The sequence below is a fragment of the Colius striatus genome, chromosome 3 (genome assembly GCF_028858725.1).
Source record: "Colius striatus isolate bColStr4 chromosome 3, bColStr4.1.hap1, whole genome shotgun sequence".
NCBI lineage: Eukaryota > Metazoa > Chordata > Aves > Coliiformes > Coliidae > Colius > Colius striatus.
Window position 1 is genome coordinate 19,920,007 of NC_084761.1, and position 23,336 is coordinate 19,943,342.

Below are 23,336 nucleotides of genomic sequence, written 5' to 3' on the forward strand. Positions count from 1 at the left end.
GTTAGCATACACATTATTATCTTTCATTCACAGTGTGTGAATTCTCATGAGACTCAGTTGAGTAATCACACATGGGACAACTGAGCTGTTTCTTGTTCCTGACCTGGCATGAGAAAGAGGTAGTGCAGCTAAGCCCTGAAGCAAAGGACATCTCACTTCAACAGGAAGTGTGAACCTTAGACAGGTACCTATCTGTCTTCATCTAGAAAATATGTAAGCAAGACTTTCGTCTTGAGAATGGTGAAGAGAAAGTATGTCAGGAGAAAATAGGAGAGGCACAATCCTCTTGCATTCCTCCAAAACAGCATGACAGAAGGACAATACCCTGAGCTGGGGGAGGACGCAAAATTTTATTGAGGTTTTTAATAAGTCGGATTGTTTGGATTTGTTTTTTTAAAATTAACTTGGATTTCTATTAATAATTCCCGTAGACGAAAAGGAGAGGTTGCTCAGAAGCCGAGTTCCGCATGTTTCTTTGTTCTAGGCTAGTCAAACTGCAAACATTTAATTCTACATTGCTTTAAGAATATAGATACTGATACGCCTTTCTCTAGGCAATCATCAATCTCTTCCTCTTTAAAAGATAATTGTAAAAAACCCCAAACCAACATTTATTTTATAACATCTGTTACCAAAGCTGTAAGTTAATTTGGCAAGATTGCTCTTAATTCTGACAGCAAGGGAAGGATATCATTGTTTCATGCAAGCAGCCTCCAGCTGATTTAAAGAAACCCTCCTGTCAAAATTTAAATGACTCGTGATTTTTGCTCTGCACAGAGAATGTTTTAATTTACATAATTATACCTGTATAAACTATGCACTGACTGGTTCCCAATCTTGAGTTCACTCCAAAGTCTCCCTAAGGGAAAGGTGTCACATGTGATGAGAAATAGTTTATGAGTCTGCGAATGTGAAGGGCAAGAACAAAGAGTCAAATCACTTGCCTTTCTTACAAGGAATCCTCCTAACTGCAACACTCTCAGCGCGAGCACTAATTATTTAGTGAAACGTGAAATAGTCGGTAAAGCCACCAACACAAACACCAATGTCTACTTTTTAGGTTTTAAACTTTGAAATTGGAGTATTAACAACTAGTATTACCTGCAGCTACTATTACAATGTCAGCAAGTTGTGTATGGATCTTGAGCTGCTCTTTTGGTGTGTATCTGTGAGTAATGGTCACTGTAGCATCACCTGAAATATAAGAGGTTATCAATTAGTTGTCACTTATAAAATACCCATATAGCATTTACTTTCAGGTGCAAATGACTTAGTTTGGTACATTAACAATAGCACAGATGGTCAACCAATTTGTTTTGGGATGCCTTGTTTATGCCAGTATAAGAAAAAATGCTCACAACACCTCCTGTTCACACATAGGAAAAACATCTATTCTTAAAAGTTCTCACAGGATGAATTATTTTATACACTGTGGACTTAATTCCTTCATTGGCTTCATTACATTAGTGGAATTAGAGCAAACCCAGCATGGTATTCAGCATCTACCTTATTAAGTACAATTTGTGCCACAAGACTCAGCGGTTTGTCACAAACTAAAGCTTCAAGTGCAAGATCACCACATTTAGATCTCTGTCCTCAGTGTTGTTCATAACCAAATTGTCCTGATGCTCCCTAGATGCTCCCTCCCCTTCACATTCTGTTGCACAGACAGACGGAAAACCACAGTCTTCCCAGTACCTGTGACTTAACTTCATAACAGTGTTTCCCTCAAGTTAAACTTTAGTCTTTGGTCCTGTTTTGATAGATTTTGACTGCTAAAGCAATAATTCATAATTCAAGTTCAGTGAAGTGGCACCATTTCTCACCAATATTCCCACTCTCAAGAATTAACATCTGATAATCCGGTCAACAATTCAGACTCTTCTCTTTGTAGGGCCTGATTGCATGTGGAATTGAGTCTAGTAGCTATGACAAAAAGAACACTTCTGAGACAAGAACCTTTGCTTAGGAACCCTGCTGACTAATAACTGCAAGTACGGGTCAGACAACAAAATCCCTCTCTTGACTAGAATGCTACCAGATTTCATAAAAGAGAGGCATTCTTGAAAATATACGCAGAGAACAATCAACAGTAGTATCATGGATCCAATGGTGAATTCATGGTTATCACCATAACCACTTAAGGAATCACTATATCCTACATATACTTTTCCACACACTCAAAGCATTCCAAGTTGTCATTTTATGTAGCTCAAGTGCAACAACAGGAATGGAGAAGACTAGACAAAAAGGTTCTCTAATTTTTGCAGGTATTTGACCATATCTTATCTCTCCCAACAAAACAAAATTAGATGAACCTTTACTTCACACCAAAGTAGAAAGTGTTGGAATCTGTCGCAAACAGAAGCATCATAGACTTCTAAGCCACATTATTAACCATTAAACCAAAAGATTTTGCCATCTCAGACATTACCACCACATCTGCTTCCTCTGGAATGCGTCCAATTGATCTAATCTGTGTCTCTCATTTCATTAACTGTCTTCCTCTAATATCTCATCTTCAACCTGTCTGTGCTCTGACTTCCCTGCTCTTCCCCTTTGTCTTTAATCCCTCCTCTCCTTCACTCTCTATAGTTCATATTGTCTCCTCAAAGAGAAACAGGTCAAGACATTTGTAGATAATGAGAACAGAAAAGTATAGATGTGTAATTCCATGAAATAAGAGGAATTGTCAGAAGTTAGAAGTCTCTCACTAACTTTCTATAACTTCCCCTGAATTTAAATGTATTGAGAGACTCGACAGCTAATTGTCTTAAAAACATCTCTGCAGTAACCCTTCTTGTGATAGCAACACCTCGCTAGTACATAAAGCCTATAGTAAAGATTCCTTCAGCTTTCTTCCTTGTATACCTTCAGGATCATGAAATAACTCATACAGACAAAACAATTGGAACAGGTCTGAACTATTACTCATTGATTCTTCTCATTTTGCTATCTAAATCATCATGTCTTTCAGGTGCTAATTTGGTCTTATGTAGGCCATGCACATACTCTTTTGTGTGAGCTGCACAAAGGTGGAAGAGATGGTTGGAATTTTTCTTCTCTGGAAGCCTCACTCTCCAAACATGATAATAACAAATCACTTCACCCCCTGCAAAAGAACCATGCCTATTCTTTGATGTGACACATTTTCCTTTTCTTGGCTCACACTCTATGAATCACACTAAAAGTTACATACTCCCTGATGGGCCATTCTTCAAACAAAAATGCAAATAGACTTATCAACGGATTCTGAAAAGAAAGGCTTGAATAAAATAGAAGAGTCTTTTGATATGTATTTTGAGCAAAAGGAGGATGCCTTGTCCAAAATTACAATAATTGCTTACAAAAATATGTACATACTGAGATTCTTTTGACCTCTTATCCTGTACTCAGCAGAGAGACTGAGAAAACTGATAGAATCTGAAGTTACAAGTATTCACACCTTCTGAGAAATAAAATTAGTGTTATTTTCCCATGATGATTTTAGTGAGGAATGTGTCTGTAGTCAGCTCCTGAAACCAAGTAATTGCTCTCACTACCAAAAAGGAAAGGAGAAAAAAAAAACGAAACAAAAAAAGCACAAAAAAGCACCCCTACCTTCAGAATAGCAGTCCAGAAGCTTACAGACACCTCAGAAAGGGTAGGATTTCCAGTTATTTGTGATCATGGCAAAACAGAAAATAAACAACTATTTTTATACTGCTACTTCTGCTGAAAGAAGAGGAATATATTTTGTAGTTAAGATTCCACATGATACCGCTGAGTCAATGTACTAGCTTATAAAATAGATAGTGTCTTGTCCTGCCTACCCAAACCACAGTCTGTTTTGTAAGGCTCCGGGTCACTTTCCTATCTGATCACATATTGCCACCTGCAGGACGTTATGGTTTCTACACACAAAGCATCACATGAAGACTGACCTCAGCAATTCAGTTGTTAAAACCCAACAACTAAAACCTACAACAAAAAAAGGGGAAAAAATAGTATCACACACACACACACCTTGTATCACTTCTCAATAAAAATTATGTCATCAAATCAGCCTAGCTGCTGAAAAAACCCTATCCTGACTGATAACCTAAGACAGTTGTTTTTCAGCACTTAACCACTGGTCTGGTCTTGTCCCCACCTCCCTGAATAAAAAATAGAAGCAATAAAAAAGCTTCCACTTTACTTGCATTAACAGGTTAAAATTGTTCTAAATGTATGCTTAAGAAGAAAGCCTGCCTTTGTTTGGTAAAAAAAATTAGATTAATAATTCTGACATGTAATTTTCAACTGTAAAACACACTTCATCTAGAAACTTCACACACTTGCTAAAGATACCTCAGCTTGTATTCTAACATGTCTCTGAGCATAACACACAAATTTCATCCTAGTGTTAGCCACTGATAAAACAGGTTGAAACAATATTTCCAATCGTTCCTTTAGTTCCATCTCCTTTATCTCATTAGACTTTAGTGTTACGCATTCTCTTTCATGGTCTATCTTGTTTTATCTCAACTGCCTTCAGTTTCCTCTCTGTCATGATACATCCAGAAATTCTGACACTGAGGTAGAGCTGAAACCGCTGTCTGGCCTGCCTTCCCTTCCAGATGCTCTCCAGGCTGGCCTTTTGCTGCTCAGAGCAGGAGCAGAGAAGGCGGCTAACTTCAGAAGACCAACCAGATCTTCAAGGCCAGCCTGATAAGAGTCATGAATGAAAACTATACTGGACTACTTCAACTACAAAAGTATTTATCACCATGTGTATAAGTACATAATGCTAACTTAATATGAAAGAAGTACAAATGTTCCCTTGTTTCCTCATTGCCAGCTGCTTTGTGCTGTATACTACCACTTTACAGTTTGGAAAACAAGAAAAAATACCTTAAAAATAAAGCCATTTCTTTAGAAAAAGCAAAGGTAACGTAAATGACTCAACTCCTTCTATGTTTAGATCTCAGTGTCATTGTCAGTAATGGAACGTCTGAATATTTCTCCGTGCCTACACAGAAGACTTGCTGTACATAGCATCAATGACAATGCCAGTAAACAAGGGCTGCCAAAGTCCTGTGTAACGTGTAATACGTCAGGAATCAGAACAGAACATAGGCAGACGACTGTGAAGCACAACAAAGTTTATTCACAGACCAACAAACTAATGGACTAACGCCTCCTCCCACCTAGTCATACTACCAGCAGTCAAATAAGAACTACAAATCCAAGATGTAAGTGAACAAGACTGAGCCACAGTCCAAGTAAGTGAAAAGCTGAAAGCTACAAACCAGCATTGAGTTACAGCTAAAAAACATCCATGCAAGTTCTATGGGGTTTGTAACCTGCTGCTGAAAGAATCATGGGTCCCTTTGTCTCCACATTTCCAACTGAGAATCATGGAAGTAATTTGTAACTTAACTCCGTGTTGGATAAAGTCTATTGTAAACACCAAACTGCACCGCTAGTAATACATATAACCCAATATTTGTAGCAAATGGCTAAAATGCTACTAATTTTCTTGGGAATGAGGATGAGACCAGAACGATGCACTGATGGTAATTACAATTCAAACACTGAGAGAAGGTTCAAATAGCAACTTTCCCACAGAGGCTGAATGGAAAAACCAACTCTATGATTAGTAAGAGGCTTTTAGTGTTTTATTATATTAATAACAGATTTCACTCTACTCCTATTAAATATGTCTTGGATTAAACATTCATGTTTACTTCATTTCTGCACACCACCATGGCAATTTCTAACATCAAAATGAAGTTGCAAAAGGACAGTATTCTATTTCATTTATATTTGTTTTTCTTTCTGCAGTACAATTACAGCAATACATGCATGCTTCTGTAATTAGAATCACTTAAAAATATTTCCATTTACAACCCCCAATTTCCAGGGGGATGTAAACCGCACTGCAGAAAAATCCCTCAGGCCAACATATACTATCACAGAGCTTACATTGAAAAGTTACTTTGTTGGTCATCTGAATATTTTCATAGTCACCATCTAATTAACACAGCCCAACACAAGAATCATATCATGTATTTTTTTGATAAATACATATGGGTGCACGTGCATGTGCACAAAAAAATAAAATTACTATTATTACATAAATATGAGAAAAGGGCATATAGCTACATTACTTTGTATAAACATCACATAAACCTCTGTAGCTCTTTAAGGCCACCTTCACGTATTATCCTCAACATGTGGTGCTACACGTGCTTAAACAGTAGCTGTTTCAAATGGAGGACAAAACGATGACATAGCACCAGAAAAGCTGAGTCCAGAAACTGCCCTCCTGAGAATATGTCAGGAAATATATTAGTGTATTTATCTTGTTGCTCTGGATGCAAATACTGTACAAGAGATAAAACTTTCTCTTTTTATCTGAGTTCTCTGGTCAGTTTTACTGTAATGATTTCACAAATAGAAACATTAAAACAACATTCACGGACTTGCCTCCAGGCCTTTCATGCTCTCCATCAGTATGTAAAAGCATTGAAATAGGCATGCCAACATTCTTCGATCTTCCAGCTACAACAACATTTTTCCCAAATGTTTGGATTCCTTATGGGAAAAAATGGATGAAAAAGAAAAAAAAAAAAAAAAGTCACTCTTTTGATATACCTAAACCCTTCCTCTCAGTCCTCAAGACAGAATTGTTTGCTGTTGTGGACTGCTGAATTTAGCAAGGCTTGAAAATGCACAAGGCTGAACTTGAGGGATGAAGCCACAAAACAGCTTTTAGCATTCACCTTGGAAAAATACAACTGGCAACTTATTCAGGTTATCTGAATTTGGAGAGACTTCATTTCTCTTACCTGACCACAAAGGGTAATGGAAGCTCTTGTATCTACCAATAACGTGTATACTATATAATGACAACTATTGAATATATAAGCATCCTTTTCCCTTTCTAGTACTGAATTAAGTGTTCCCATTTTTGCTCTCGTTTCTTCCCTTTCCCCCACATGAACTTAGGCATTCAAATATTCTATTTGATAAATAATCAGGGGGTCAGCAATATCACAGGACATTCCTTGCAACACTATAAAATGCATAAAATAAGTTACCAACATGTTTCACCAAGTATTCTAGGCGGACTACTGTCTACACTTAATTAATAGTTATACTACTGGTGAAAGATCTCATCTCTTTGGCCCCTCCTTATTATTTAGATAAATCTTCTAAATGTTTGTTCTTCAATCAGCCCAATACATTTAGATAACCTACACCTTTTAACTCACACCTGACTTTATCCTTCATTTATCTTCCGAGATAAAAAGAGTTTCAACAAAGTTCAGTTTCTTACCTGTCCTTTTGATAATTTCCCACACAGCAGCAGCAGTGGCAGGTATTATAGAAGGCTGATCAAGACACAGACGTCCAATATTCATAATATGAAATCCATCCACATCCTTCTCGGGAGCAATAGCATTACAAACTGTTCGTTCATCTATGTGATCTAGGAAACACACTGCTTTCAAATTGCAGCTCTTTCATTTGTCAGGTGTCATCAATACTATCAGAATCATTAGGCAGAGAAATGCATAAATTTGGTCTAGCTAGGGTAAATACTATTACTCATTATGAATAAACTACACTCCCCCTCTAAAGGCAGCAGTTTCAACATCACCTTTCAAAGTTATTTACTGAAAATTAAAGGATTCTATTTGCAACACTGCTAATGCAACAAATTCAGTCAAAATTTGAGAGGCAAACACTCATCTGAGAATGATGACTTAGGAGCTATGAAAAATACATGTTTCAGAAAGATACTTTGAAGTCACTTCTGTATTCAGGAAGAACCAATTATCAAGTGACTCAAAAAAACTCCCATCCTCACTGGAGAAAAGTTATTGTGCATGTTACCTGTCTTAAATTTCACAGAGGATATATGACCTAAATCTTAAACAAATGTATGGAAACCCTAAGCTGAAGTAACTTTGCAGACCCGGATATCATTTTCCATTTTATAATACAACTGTTTTTAGCAAGTTGCTGATCAGTATGACCAAAACATATCCCACTTCATCAGAAAATGGTTTCATATTGATAAGCTTGACATACTAAGTATGGTTTAAATGACAACACTCATACATAATTTATTACTCTTATCTATTTGTAATGGACATTTATTCTTATGCACAATTGATACAGGAAAGGTATGCAACTGCTTAAAGCTTATACTGCATAAACATTGGTACTGATTATGCAAAAAAATACACCTTAGCCAGTCTGGTCCTCCCTCCGCAAAGTTACAAACCCAAGTATAAAGTCTGCATGCATATAGACCTTCCAGAGAAACAGCTGTACAAAATATCCCTATACTGAGACAAAAGCAGCCTTTGTTTAACACATGGATTTACCTAGTGGTACTTCAGACACAATTTTAGAATCATTGAATAGTTGGAGTTGGAAGGGACCTTTAAGAGTCATCTAGTTCCAGCCTTCTGCCATGGACAGGGACATTTTAGTCTATTGATTCAGTATTTAATGATGTCCCAAAGTGCTTCCAGGATTACACTGATAGTATAAAGATATAATGCCCATTCTAGGCTAAATCCCTAAAAGAACTCTGTGACTGTGACACAGTATATCCCAATCTCCAAATTAGGGAGTATAACTAAAAAGCCAAATAAAGGGAAATGAGCATTGATTACAGAATTCAGACATTCATGATAAAAAAAAATTATAGACATATATAGGATGCTTGAATTTACTTTAAGTAGAGCTAGTAGTCAACTAGCTCTACTTAAATGTTTTACATTTTTGCATTAAAAAGAGATAGCTAATTAAAAGATATCATGCCTGTATAAAATTTAAAATACGGTAATCTCTCATTAAAATATTTCCAGTAAAAAAACCCAAACAAACCAGAGTTAAATCACACTGTTACAATTTACAATTTAATTCTCCATTTTCTGATGAGAGGAAGTTTCCTTTTTAATCCTAATGAGAAAGGTCTGTGGAAATTAAGGTGTTAGGTACATTGACGAAAGAGTCTCTCGGAAGACAAAATAGCCTAAACCACTGAAGGATTGAAGGATTGAAGGCAACCACTGCCTTGTTTTTATATCAACTCAGGGAATTGAAAAAAAAATTAAATGGAGTAACCTATAAACCAGTTTTTGCAAAAGAAAGCTTGTTAACCTTAGGCAAGTGAGTTGTTCATCAAACAAAAACCTGGCAGCCATGCTTTTCCTTGTACCGGGGATGTGCCAGAACACTGCTCTGACAAACATCTCATTTCTGGCTGTCTTCAGCTTCCCAGCAGTAGATAGACAGATAACAGCAAAAGAAATCATGCTTTATGTGGGCTATTTTCTTTTTTTTTCCACTTCAAGCTGATTTTCAGAACTTCAGAAAAGGGCACACAGTCCTAGGAAGAAATGCTGCTGTGCAGCTGCATGGCTGACAAGTAGGCTGACATGAGCCTGAGAAGAGATGATGTAGACACCATCCCTTCCTCATCAGAAACACTTCTAAAACCCTATCTTGAGTAGGCCATTCCCAAAGAAACATACTCAATTCAAACTGTAGAGACAGTTACTACTTTATTTAATGAGCAGTTTTAATTTCATGGTTTGTTTCCACTTGACTGCAGACAGCCTCATTTGTTTAGAAAGAATCAAAATAATTTAAGTATGTTAATGTCAGTTTCGAAGAACATATTTAGCCTCCTCTCAACTGATATTCATACAAACTTACTCCCTGTCCTTCCAAGCTAACTCACCATGCCAAGTTCCACTCTGCACTCACCCTTTCACATGTTAACCAAACATGCAAGACAATGCTGGGCATCACTTGCCTAGCTACTGACATGCACACAGAGATATTTATCTACAAAATAAACAACGTGTGCCTCTAATGTTAATATAAAAAAACCCCCCTGTCTTTCAAAAGGGAAGGGTAATGAAAACACAACACAAGAGGGATTAAAAAATATACTGAATCAAGAAACAGACCCAGAACAACGAGTGAGCTGTTCAGTAGCAGCAAAGAGCTCCCTGGAAATTATTTTGAGAAGCTATACTGGCACACTGTTACAATTTTAACAGTCAGTTCCATGCTTAGGATGGCACAGTCTTTCACAGTAGAGGCATACCATGTTTGTGCTCATTTGGCTCATACTTCTTTGGTCCTTTCAACTATGAAAATTTTGATTTTTTTCACACTCTATCTCAAATAAATATCTAACATTTCATAGCCATCTTCCAGGCAATTAAGAAAAGATGCAGGAAACTCTCCACAAAACCATACCACATCAGAGGTAATGCACTCAAAAGGTGCACAGAAAGGAAATTTTCCTCAGGCAAAGATGACAATCCTCAAAGTTAAGTTGCACCAGATCCCAAAAGTGAAAGAGCACAAAGCTATTTTCTGCTTCTATTTTTATCCCAATGTTAATCAAAAGCCACACCTGCATGTGGTTTAGTGCAAAAAACCCCAAATCCTCACACATCAACCTCATCTCTAGAATACGTAGCCTCCGTGATCAAGTTTTCACAACTTCTAGGCTTTGTCTCCATCCATTACAATGTAAATCAGAAGAATTTTGGAAAAGGATCTAACTTAGCTTTCTATTCTCCCATTTCTGAAGTTCTTTTGGAAGAAAATAAATGGAGAGAACTCCCTGAACATTTTCAGTTCACGATAACTTTCATACTTCATAGAATCATGGAATCATTTTGGTTGGAAAAGACCTTTAAGATCAAGTCCAACCACTAACCTAACACTGCCAAGCTCATCACTAAACCATGTCTCTAAATGTTGCTATTTTACTAACCAGACAATGCAATACTGAAAAAGTTCTGATTTTGATTAAATTACTGTAAGTTTTTTACTAAGGCAGGCAGGCAGGCAACAGCCAGACCACAAACTAGCAAGATTTACAGGTTAGAGGAAGGCTAATTAGTTTTCATGTAGTTACTGTGATAGATGTACCATAGCTTTTGAGAGGAATGTTCAACAATTACTTTCAGGATTAAACGTTGAAGTGTACCAGCATCCGTACTAGCTGTCATTTGAATTGACACACCTGGAATTATCTGCAGAGTTTTTTTCTTTTCAAATGTTGAACAGGTTTAAATGTACTATGTTTCACAAAAAAAAAAAAAAAGCATTTCTGCAAGCAGTACTCAATGGTTTTACCTAGAACCCAAATATAAGTAAGACAAGTGACAAAAGACACCTCCCATTTCTGCGGAAAACAACAGTGGACTGGCAGCCCACTGTATGAGTCTGTTTCCTTTGCAACACACTTCAGACAGAAAGATTTCCATCACTGCTCCATCACTGGCATGAATTCTTACTACTAAAATAAACATTTGTTACATTATCTGTTTCCTTTAACCTTTTCTTAGTGGGAGAGATGTTTGTTCAATCTAACATGTTCCATCAGCTCCCATATTTCCTTACTTGTGTCCAAGATTTCCGTCTCCTCACTTGTGCTACACTTCCACCTTGTGGCCAACTTATTTCAACAGGTGGATGACTTCAGTTACTTTTCATCCAATACTTAGTGCAAAACTTCCTAATCACAAACAATGATGTTTGTTATGAAAACAAAGCATGTCTTCCTCTGTATCGCACATAATCTTCCCCAGTTTTTGTTGTTTCATAGACATGAAATAAAGGCACCAAGAACTGTCTGAAAGTAGAGACCAAGACTAGGAATAAGAGTGGAAATTAAGATATTACCTAGAAATAAAGCTTCCACTTCATCACCAGGAGAGATACTTACAAACAGTCACCTCTGGAGTTCCAGATAGTGCTAGAAATCATGACTACCCATGCCAAAAAGACAGCTCCTGCCCTTCACAGTGTAAACACAAGATACAAGACAACACTTGGAAACCCAGAGGCAGCAGAAACCCAGCATGCCGGTCAAATTATTACAGTGACTCTAGTAATTTAGGTACCTCTCCATTAGGAAGCATATAGAGGTTTAAATAAGTTCACTTACACAGAATTTGATGAACACTGCTAGTTTCATCACTGTCAAAATACTATTTTGCTAGTTACTGCTAAGTGATATTTTTGTGAGATTTTACTACAAATTAAAAGAAGGGACAGCATGGAAAACACAAACAAATGTCTAAAGCAAAATGTGGAATAAGAAAGGTTATAACATCATCCACTAGACAGAGTAATTTGGCATGATACAGGGGATGAAAATATGGCACAGATCTTGGAGTTCAAGGCAAAACAGCACAACATGTTAAAAAAAGCCCCCAAGCACCATCCACAAAAACAAATAACAAAAGAAGAGAAACAAACTGATAAAGTGTGCATATGGAGGGAAATTCCTTGAAATAGCCTTCTGATTGAACTTTAAAAAAAGGCAAGGTTGACAAAATTAAACGATTCTCATGATTTTACTTGCTTTTTTGTTTAAAATGAACTGCCACCTAGTATGCAACACAAAACTGAACATCTCAACTAGTCCTTCATTGTGTATACCTTCTTTCAAGAACTTTTATGTCAATAAGAAGCACTTGCAACCCAAAATCGTAAAATTCTTTCCTCTTACACTGTTTGAGGAGTGGGTCAAAAGAAGTCACCTACCTGGGAGAGGTAGCTGAACTAATAAACCACTAACTGTAGAATCCTTGTTGAGTTTTACCGTCATATCTAAGAGTTCTTCCTGAGAAATGTCTTTAGGCCTCAGTATGATCTCACTAGAAATGCCTGATAAAAACCGAAAACAGAAGACACATGTTAGTATCATGAAATTTATCTATGGACAGCTTAGTCATTTTATCTACAAATCTGTCCAATGCTTAACGATTGTCTTAAATTACCACGGAGAACTTGCTAAAAATTACGCTTTTGCTGCCTTATCTTTAAGGCTGTATTTCTAAATGTCAAGTACAATTTTACAACAAAATATACAGAAAAAAAAGCCCCCAAAAAACCCCTATAGTTGGACACAGTAGCTTTAACAACAGTTTAGAAATATCTGGAAAATAAAGCACGTAGATTTTCTACAGATGTGCTCCTGAGAATTGCAACTAAAGAGTCAAGCTACACCAGCATTATTGACATTTTATGTGACAGCTTTTCTACTTCTGTGGGACAAAACTTGTTATCGGAAGAATATTTTTCATATTACTTCATAAGATTGCAGTTTCACTAATAGCTGATAAGTTCCCTGTTTAGGCTATGTCACTCTTTCATTTGGAGGTGAGATGTTGTAGTGGCTGGACTTTATCCTAGGTAATCAGTCACTTGACTTAGTATTTGATCTCATTATCTCTCAACTTTTGCCCTTCATATTCAGAGCTGTGCAGCCTTGGTGTTGGATTGGCTTGCCCGGCCTGGTGTGGACCTAAAGCATTCAATAGGATAGATATTCCATGAGATACAGTAGATGCACATGAAGATTGACATTATGAAGAGGTTATTAACATTATGAAGAAAAAGGCTCTTCTCAATATCTTCCTGTGAAACGGGCTACTTAATTACTATTCCCATAAATTCTGTGGTAGTAGGGTTTGCTACCACAGTTAGAGGTGAGCTGAAAAATCCACATATAAAAGAAGGCATCTAACACTAATGAGGAGGCAAGCTCTTGAGCAAATATTTAACATTCTAAAGGAATCCACATCTTGCAGAAACAACTAAAAACTGACATAGTTTTTCTCCAGTTATCTTTATTCATCAAGCCTCTCAAAGCCAGCTAAGACATCTATCTGTCAAAAACCCTGCCCAATATTCTTTAGTTTCCAACTTCAAACAGGAAGGGTGCAAACTGTTCCCTAATAACATTTTAAGATACAGAATTGAACTTATAGCTACCATTCAAGTGCCATTGAAACTACTGTCTTTGCATGTCAATGAAACTGTTTTTATTTAAGTTCATCAGAGAAGATGAGGAAGAAAACTGTGCCAAATTAAATGAAGATATGAGAGGTGTTCCTCCCACTTTTTTTAAAAAAAATACATTATATTGTGCTTACCAGAGCATCATTTATATTACATAACACATACCTACAGCTGCAGCTGCTTTTATCTTGTTTCTGACATAGATATGACTAGCTGGATTGTCTCCTACTAATATGACAGTGAGATGAGGTCTCTTGTTTCCAAAGGATATCCATGATTCTACATCCCTTTGAACTTCTTTCAAAACTTGTTTAGCAAGCTTTGTCCCTGAGATAATGGTTGCTTCATCACTATAAAGACAAAAAGATACACAATATTTAGGTCTAACTTTTCATAAACAAGACACTTCTAAGTGCATGATCTACCATATTTAGTACATGCTTAATTTGATAGTATTTAAGATACTATTTGAAAAACACTAACACACTACAGGTTCACCCAGGGAAAGAACTGTTTCCCCATACTCTTACGTGAAGAGCAGGAATGTGCCATCAGTGCATACGTAGTAGGAGCTCATCTGCCACACCCCACCTTCCCAACACACAGAGACAGCCAGACTGAACATACTTACCAACTCCTGCACTTGGGAACAGAACATGAGAACATTCTTACACCCATAATTTTTCTATTTCAAGGAATTTTTACCCACTTTCCTTCCTAAATTTCCTTCAAAAAACTATTTGCCATGGCATTATTTATCCTATTCTTTTGTCCAGGCCTGGACGATACAATTTCTCGGCTTTCTTAGGACTTAATTCATATAAACTAGTGGTTACCAACCCCAGAGCTCTGTCATGCTCTCCCCACTTTCATCCTTTCAATTCCCTGTCCTTGCAGTAATCTCTCTCTGCCCTTGAACTAGCACTACAGCAGACCAACACACTCCTCGGGTAAAGAGCCCACAACCATTGCCCTACCTATGTAGAAAAACAGAGGAAAATAAAAAGTCTTGAGTCTTGAACTTGTCCCAGAACTCCTCAGGCTTTCTCATTCCCTCTATCATTGCTGTGATCATCATCCCTGGTGAAGGATGTGGAACCCTCTCCAGACCCCACCAGTTCTCAGTAAACAGGAAACCTCCTGCATGAATAATTTTCAGATGCTAAGATGTATAGTTTATTCTGTATCAGACAAGCAATCTTTAAATACTAACTATATTGTCTGTTTGTGGTGGTGCTTAGAGGGCAGAAAGCACAAAAAGACAGAAAGCTATAGGGCTGTTTTAAAACATGGTATTCTGTAAGATTCAAACCCGTAAATTCAAGCTGCCAAAAAGAGACAACTTCAGAAATTTGTGCATTTTCAATCATTCTTAGTAAATCTTCATGACCAAAGAAGCTAAAGGCACAAATGTGTGGAAGAAAGAAGATGGCAGAAGGGGAAAGAGCAGTAACAAAGATACCAGATGGGACAGGACAACCACAAGACCATCCAAAATCACAGACTACCTATGGTCTTATATTAAAGGAAATCGTTCAAACTTAACTTCTGTATCTGACTGATAGATGAAGAAATCCAATGTACATTTTAGGTTACTGAAGAATGGTCCTATGAGGAGTCTGCTACATAGGAAAGAGCAAGATACCTGAAAAAAACCATTTTTCTGCATTGGAAATAATAATATGCAACTCTAACTTCTACTACTGTTCCATCTCTTCAAATAAAAGAACAATTTCTAAGCAGTAACGTGACAACCCCCAAAATGTATTTTAAAATCAAGATTATTCCAAAGGGAATATGAGGTAAACAACAGAACTCCAGAGGTGCTAACCAGAACAGAATGAAAGTTAAATTCCTTATTTGACCTTACAAGCCTTGCCCACACCTTTGAATGACACTTGGGTGACAATAATATTAAGATTAACCCTTTAGTAAATGTCTTAATGTTTTTATCAACTTCCCATGCTCACCTGGCCAGCTAACCTCTGAAACATCAAGGGCATCTCAACTGAACAGCACTTTCTGAAGTACTATTTCATTCAGGTCTTCTGGGGGTCACACCTTGGTTGTTCTCGTGGTCTTTGGTGTTTTCTTCATCTTCTTGCCTGCCTGCTCACTGTCAACAAACACAGGTGCTTCTCACCTTGTACATGTCTATGGGACATATTCCACTAGAGTGCAAACTTTTATGTATGTTATCACCTTTGCTTATTGAACCTCTCATCTTCTCAAAGAAACTCCAAGAATCCTAAAATGGCTCATACATATAGTTTGTTTTGTGGCACAACCATCTGATATTGTAAGAAGAAACTAATTATCACTCCATCTGCAAAAATACAGTAAAATAACATCAACTCCCCAGAAGAAGAATCACTATGATAGACACAAAGTTCAAGTTACTAGTGGTTAAGTTCACTCCTCCCCTCAAGGGAACAACTGTGCAGTAACAAAACCCACATACCTGGTTCATCAGCTCTTAACCAAAGCCTGTCGACTGATTACTTGACCTTTCTTATGAGAAAGTAAGCTGAAGTAGGAGAGTTTCCTCTCTGCAAATATCCTTTGCTTCCTTCTTAGAGATGAAGATCTCTACATTTATACACACACAGATTGTAATCCCTGCTTTCAATGGAATAATTTAATTCAACAGGACCACTATTTGTAGTTGAAATACTTTAGCAAAGGGCTCCAGATGGTTTATACTGACACCAAAAAGGTGTCATTATAACTTCAGGAAAAAAAAAAAGAAAACTGAACATATTCCACTGAGAACGATTTATCTGACTATTTGTCAGATAAGCAAAGTATTAGAAACAAACTTAGCACACAAAACCCACAAATATTGTGTTTTCTTCAATTTTACACTAGGTTTAGCTACTTCCCAAACACAGGTTTCTGTACTATTTAGATATATATACAGATAAATAATTAAGTCAGCCAATGTGGTTTTATTCTTTCCCTGTACATACTCATTTTCATATATGTCGCTCTCTCATCTTCACTAATTATGTTTTAGCTATAGATGCTTTTGGCATGTCACACTTCTTCCATGTAGTCATTATGTCAAATAAACAATTAATGCTCACCTATGTAGCAATGCCACATACAGCTAAGAACACAAGCACTTAACGTTAATTTTGTGCCAAAAAATATTTTCAATCCCTGACTGTGTATCACATTTCTATGCTAGTTTTACTCCAAATGCATTGCCAAAGGATAAGTTTTCCTAATCTTAAAGTTTTAAGTGCATGCCTCTTCCTTAAAATCTAGCCACAGACTCATTACATTTTAAAGATCTGTACTCACTGAAATCTGAGCATTCTCAGCGCATCACATTCAGTCTCCTCAGTCATCCGAATATTAAAGCCAAAGCAAATGAATGGAAAAACAGTGCTAAAACCATAAAACCACACACACACACAAATATACACCCCCCCCCCCCCCCCCCCCCCCCCCAAATCATCGCTCACACACACATGTTACAAGCCAGGACAAAACACATCACACATCCTAGCCAGGAGATGCCATGACAAGGCTCTTCAACATCAGACTTTCTAGGGACAATTAAACAGCCTGTTCTACAAGCCTCAGCAAAAGTAAATAGTAAAAGGCAAAACCTTGCCTGAAAACAGCAATGTTTCACATTAAGACTACTCTGAAATATTAATATTCTGGGCCAGCCCAGATACAGAAGATCAAAATTAAAGGTTAGTTCACATAGACAGAGGAAAACGGTTACAATTATACCTTAGAGGAAGGTTTGGGATAGCCCTCCTTCAATAGAGTTACCCTCTTTTGGCATTCCAACAGCTAATAGATACTTTGAGGAAGTTACAAAATGTATCAATGCAAAGAGTAATTCTATTTCTCACACTTGTAACTTAAAGATGCTAGGAAAGGAGATGGCAAATAGCACATATTTCTGGCAAATTTTTATCAAACTGACTCCAGGTCTCCAGGAGAACCTCAATGAAAACAAAAATTACTTGGGGAAGAAATCTTCAGCTAAAACCTTTGCTTTGGAGACTGACCATGAACCACAGAGACACGGAAATTAAATAGGTGGAAAATGTAGTGTGACAATGCAGCTTTGTATCTTACAGAGCTACAGATAAAGAGTCTTTTAAGTTACAGATGCACTGTTCTCTCTTAGAAGAAAGGAAGGAACGGCAAATTTCCTGACTTTTTGGCCCCTCTCTCTAAATGTCACAATTTGTTTAAGGCACAAAAGCTTTCCCCCTGCCATCTGCCCATAGATGATGATTGTACCCTTGTCTTGAGCCACATGGGTTCAGCCACTTAGAGCTGACCAATATCAGTACAATGTCACTAAAGAAAACCTTTTTTGGAACACAGTTAATGATTTTTGTAACGAAATCAAGTGTCCCCGTTGTCACGAGCACCAAGCTATTAAAGGCATTCCACATATCCATGACCTTAATTCTGCACTGAAAAATGCCATCACTATAACCAAACTGTAAATATTGTTACTGCAAGAGCCATCACTTAGTTTTAAATGTTCATAATTTCTTATGTTTCTGAACAGATTCTGTTTTCAAATACATTTGAAAGCTTATAATCACCCTCATATACCACAAACAGCTTTGCCCTAAACTGGCTGGAACCTAAATTTTTACAAGTCCAAGGGTAAAATCAAGGGTAAAACAAACATTCCACAAAATGCACCTATTCATGCATTACCATAATGCTGGTCTACTATATTAAATAATAATTAAAAAGAACACATACATTTAGTGTTTACACTTAACCATTTATGTTTCAGTTACACAAACTGAAACCTCAATGCTTCAATTGTCGTACAAGGGAAGACTTTCTAGAAGCGTCCTAAAATGAATTATTTCAGTCTTGATGATGACTTATCTTAGCTGATCATCATTACAGAATGGCAACAGACTATTCTTCCTATATAAGACTTTAATAAATTATATTTATTCATCATAATTGATTACTTTAGCCTTACACCTAATGTTTGACTACTTCAACTTTTGTTGCTTCAGCTTCACCTGACACATAAATTAAGCAAAGTATGTGATTGTATTTTATCTCTATTTTTTAGGAAAACAGCAGTATTTATTATTTGTTTTGATCATTATTAGTTCTAGTGGGTTTACAGTTTCATCTAAATTTTTGAGACAAGGGTACAAATTTAGTATATCATGGAAATGTGGGTTACCTATTGTTTATCACAAATGTAGTTTTAATTCAAAAGAAAAACTTCCCTGGGAAAAAACAACCAACCAACCAAAGCCATAGTAGATTAAAAAATGTTTGATTAAATGTTAAAAGAATAAAAGCTTGACAGCCTTCAGCAGTAATATTTTTCTTTGTCTTACTACCCTGAACATCCAGAACTAAAACTTCTAAACATACAAATACATATGCTTGAAGTTTTAATATATGTTTGTATACAAACATGTTTAACATTGATATTTACTACATGTTGAGCCAGTTTGCCATGATGAAAGAAGTTCAAAGTTATTTTCAAAAAACCAAAGCATTCTGGGTTTATGTTAATACTGGACTGTTTTTTAAAGTGCTGCAAATCTGATCAGTACGGGGTTTTTTTCTGCACTATATTCTGGGGAATGAACAAGTTGGCACATAGAACAACATTCAGGAAGAAAAACAAAGCATCATGCTTTCCAAGATAGTCTAAAACCAGTTTTACACTCACATCTGTACTGTAAAAAACTACACAATCAGAGTAAAATAGCATGTAATTCATGTTTTGTTATATTAATAAGTGCATATTTGTCTGCTTATCAGCATACTCAAATGTGATAAACATTTAACAGTTCAGCACATCAGGAAAATGAGTGACACTATATTTATTGAGACACTTGTTTAAACTTTATAGACACATGGACGACACATGGTAGAACATTATGGATTTTAAAATACTACCCCAATAGCATATGGAAGAAATGTACAGTGGTGAGTTCTGAAACAACTTCTTTCCTCTACTAGTCTTTAAGATAAGAATATAATCCTAGAAGCACAAACAAAGTGTAAGGAGCATCATCCCACTCATAACAAAGCTCATCCATTTATTTAAATGAACTCTGCTTAAATAAGATCACAACTGGAAACAGCTGCTGCCAGCACTTCTGGGAAAAAAATCAACTGCCTACACATTCTAACTACACCTAAATCAACATCACAGTCTTCTTGCTATTACCTACCAAGTTAATGAAATAAACTTGTTTAAATGCCAATGGCTAAAACGCAGAAACCATTTCTGGATTTAGATGAAAATACTAAAAAGGCAAGAAATCTGGTGGCAATGCATTGTGGCAATTTGCTTATTGAACCTCTCATCTTCTCAAAGAAACTCCAAGAATCCTAAAATGGCTCATACATATAGTTGTGTTTCTCGGTACAACCATCTGATATTATAATAAGAAACTAAATACCATTCTATCTGCAAAAATGCAGTAAAATAATGTAAACTCCCCGGAAGAAGAACCACTAAGACACAAAGTTCAAGTTACTAGTGGTTAAGTTCACTCCTCCCCTCAGGAGAATAACTGTGCAGCACAGTAACAAAACCCACACGCCTGGTTCATCAGCTCTTAGCCAAAGCCTATTAACTGATTACTTGACCTTACTTACCAGAAAGTAAGCTGAAGTAGGTGGGAAATGCATAAAATCACTCCAAATGGAGAAGTTTCTAGTTATCTTCCTTCCAAGATTACTCTCTGCTTCATGACTTCAGAAATTACTTTCCCAAAATTAAGAAAAGAGTTGCAATAACATCACTTTTTATACATAATTGATGGATTTTTATGAAATATATTTCATCAAGAACCCTTCTGCTACATAGTCATCATCTATACATATCTTTTAAGTATCTTGATTTACCCAACAACCATTAAAGGTTTGAGCTCTATACAGCAGCAGGCATACATATACCTGCCGCACAACATGTACTCAGCTTCATCAGCTCACCTTCCCATTCTAGCACCCTCTCCAGCAATCATGTTAAGTAAAACAAAAGTCACCTTGAAAACATGTGGCTTCGCGAATTCAACTGCTATTTGTCTTCTATGCATCAATGAATATTTTCATATGCAAAACAAGTATCACAAATAGTTTACCACAACTCAGTAAATACTATCACATTTGTTATTTAAACCTTCAGAACACTCTCAGCAAAACCACTGATTTATAACATTAGCTCACACTTCAGGAAAAAAAAAGCAAGCTTTAAATATACAGCTAAGGAGAAATCAACAATACCTTGCCATTTTCCTTACAGCTGCTCTATAGTGCACTTGCAAGTCTTTTATTTACTTGCTAAAAACTGTGTATATATGACTTTCTCAACTACAGATTTTTTTTTCACAACTGTAAAATATAAAAAATGTTGATGTTTCTTAGGCTTATAATCTCAACTGTTTAAGTCCTTCATTGAAAACACTAAACAAGAACTACGTTTCATTTAGTAAAAACCGAAGTAAAGCATCATCTATAGAGGAAGGTTACACTGCAATGAGCTATTCAAGACACTGAAATTGAGGAGTGAATTAATATTTTAAATTTTATTCACATGAAAAACTTGACTAGGTGTAACAATAGATTTAATATGTGTTACTGTGCCATGCTATCCCACTCACTCATGGATGCCCTTGTTCTGAACAGAACAATTCATATACTGAATCTTTCTTGTTAGTGCATCCAGTGATTTACAGAAACAAAGACGTTAGCTGCCGTTTTATATCAATCTAAACACTAGAAGCCTAAAATATTATATGAGGCATCACAATGGGATCTTAGGACCAGTGCATGTGTACTACTATTCTTTGCTGCTAATAGCTGTTTTTTACAGTTCTGAGAAAAGTTGCTCCATCAATCACGATTTTATAGAGGTTTTCATGTGTTATGTGTGGGACTGAGAAGCTCCCATTGGTGCCAAACCTGTCAGAAACAAATCCTCTGTTGTACAGGATACACAGGGTATCTAGGAGGTCAGATGCTTATTTCAATTGTCATGATAAAGCTTCCTAACATTTTAAAGTTTGAAAATACAAAACAAAGACAATGCTTTCACTGTAACATGCTATGTGTGATCCATTGAACAGAGCAAAGTTTCATATCAGTATTTCAGATAACTGCAGTAGAAATAAAAAGGCTGAGAAGCAGGAGCTCAGATGAAACCCTCCCGTCCACACCCAGTGAAGCACTCACAGTTGCCTTGCTGTAGAATCAACACAGAGGCTCTGTCCAGCCAGCACATTAAACGAAACCCACAGGGTAACAGTGTCAGAAGACTGGTCCCTTGCTGTGCTGGAAGAGTGCATCCCGCTTGCCCTAGGGATCCAGGCTTTCTGCAAACACTGCCAGACCCCTGCCCACTGCAGTGCTATGTGACACACAGTAAGACCACGTGGTGGGCTAGTCATTTTTTTTTCAAATAGTATTTTGATTATTTTTTTCAAGAACAAAAGAGCACCACGGTATCACACCACCTGCCTTGCTGAGGACAGCGGGATGCAATGGGCTGAGCTGTCACCATCACATGTCCCTTCATATGGACGGTAATATCCTTTAGCAATGATTAAAACACTCACCTACAAGTCGTCAGTGAAAACAATCATAGATTCAAAAGAATAGATATACATAGTAATTCCGTGTCAATCATCTGAGAGTCTCTTCAATGTACCAGGAGCAAACAACATGCTTAATACCCAGATTCCCTGCAGAAAACAGACAGGAAGGCCACATCGCCAGGGCTCCCCCCTTTCAGTGCACCTTTGAAATCCTCACTGGATCAACAACGCCCGTGCCGCAGCCCGCGCTCCCTCCCTCCCGGTACCTCTGCCCGCTGGCACCGCTGACCCCGCAGAGCTCCATTTTCTCAGAGAAAACTGCAATTCAGCCGAGGGCATGGGGCAGCCACCCCGGAGGGGACCGACGAGGGAGACGATCCTCGCGGTGGCGAGCGCCGGGCCGGGCTTTGTCTTTCCCTCCCGTTCCCCTCACGGGGTGGGCGCCAACTCTGTCCGGCGCGCGCTCGGGGGCTCCAGCACGACCGTCCCGCCGTACCCACAGCGCTCCCCGCCGCGCCGGGAGGAGGAGGAGGACGGGCAGCGCATGAAGATGCCCCGAGCGGTGCGGCGTACCTGGCGGCTCTGCGAGGGGAGCTGCTGGTGCCGTAGGCGGCCCGGGGCGCCGGGAGCGAGAGGGCTCGCCATCTCCTCAGCGGTGCCAAGCCCGGGCGCAGCACGGAGGAGGAAGAGGAGAAGGAAAAGGAGGTCGCCGCCGCCATGTCGGTCCCGACAGACGGAAGCGCCACCGCGGCCAAGCGACGAGGGGAGGAGCCAGGGCAAGTAACGGGACCGGGGTCGCGGCGGGGCGCAGCGCGTGGCTGAAGGGCGGGCGGAGCTGCCGGTGCCGTGACAGGAACAGCGCGCCTGAGGGGCGAGGCTAATAATACACCGCCCGGCAAAATTGAAAGGGCGGCGGCAGTGCCTGCGGTGAAGGCATATCTGTCA

General features: G+C 37.9%; 1 protein-coding gene across 3 annotated transcripts in view; it reads right to left on the reverse strand.

Annotated features, from left to right (window-relative positions):
* MTHFD2L (methylenetetrahydrofolate dehydrogenase (NADP+ dependent) 2 like) overlaps window positions 1–23,129 on the reverse strand; it is a 46,316-nt gene extending 23,187 nt beyond the window's left edge. For 2 of the 3 annotated variants that reach the window (XM_061992431.1, XM_061992429.1), the window contains exons 1-6: window positions 22,965–23,129; window positions 13,987–14,171; window positions 12,562–12,684; window positions 7,304–7,456; window positions 6,451–6,558; window positions 1,102–1,194 (exon numbers count right to left, since the gene is read on the reverse strand). In XM_061992431.1, coding sequence (XP_061848415.1) covers window positions 1,102–1,194; window positions 6,451–6,558; window positions 7,304–7,456; window positions 12,562–12,684; window positions 13,987–14,171; window positions 22,965–23,110 — 808 coding nt within the window. In that variant the 5' untranslated portion in view covers window positions 23,111–23,129. Of the gene's footprint in view, window positions 1–1,101; window positions 1,195–6,450; window positions 6,559–7,303; window positions 7,457–12,561; window positions 12,685–13,986; window positions 14,172–14,798; window positions 15,348–22,964 lie in introns of those variants that run through there. The other variant, XM_061992430.1, reaches the window with a different exon arrangement.
* Between the last annotated feature and the right edge of the window lie 207 nt (window positions 23,130–23,336).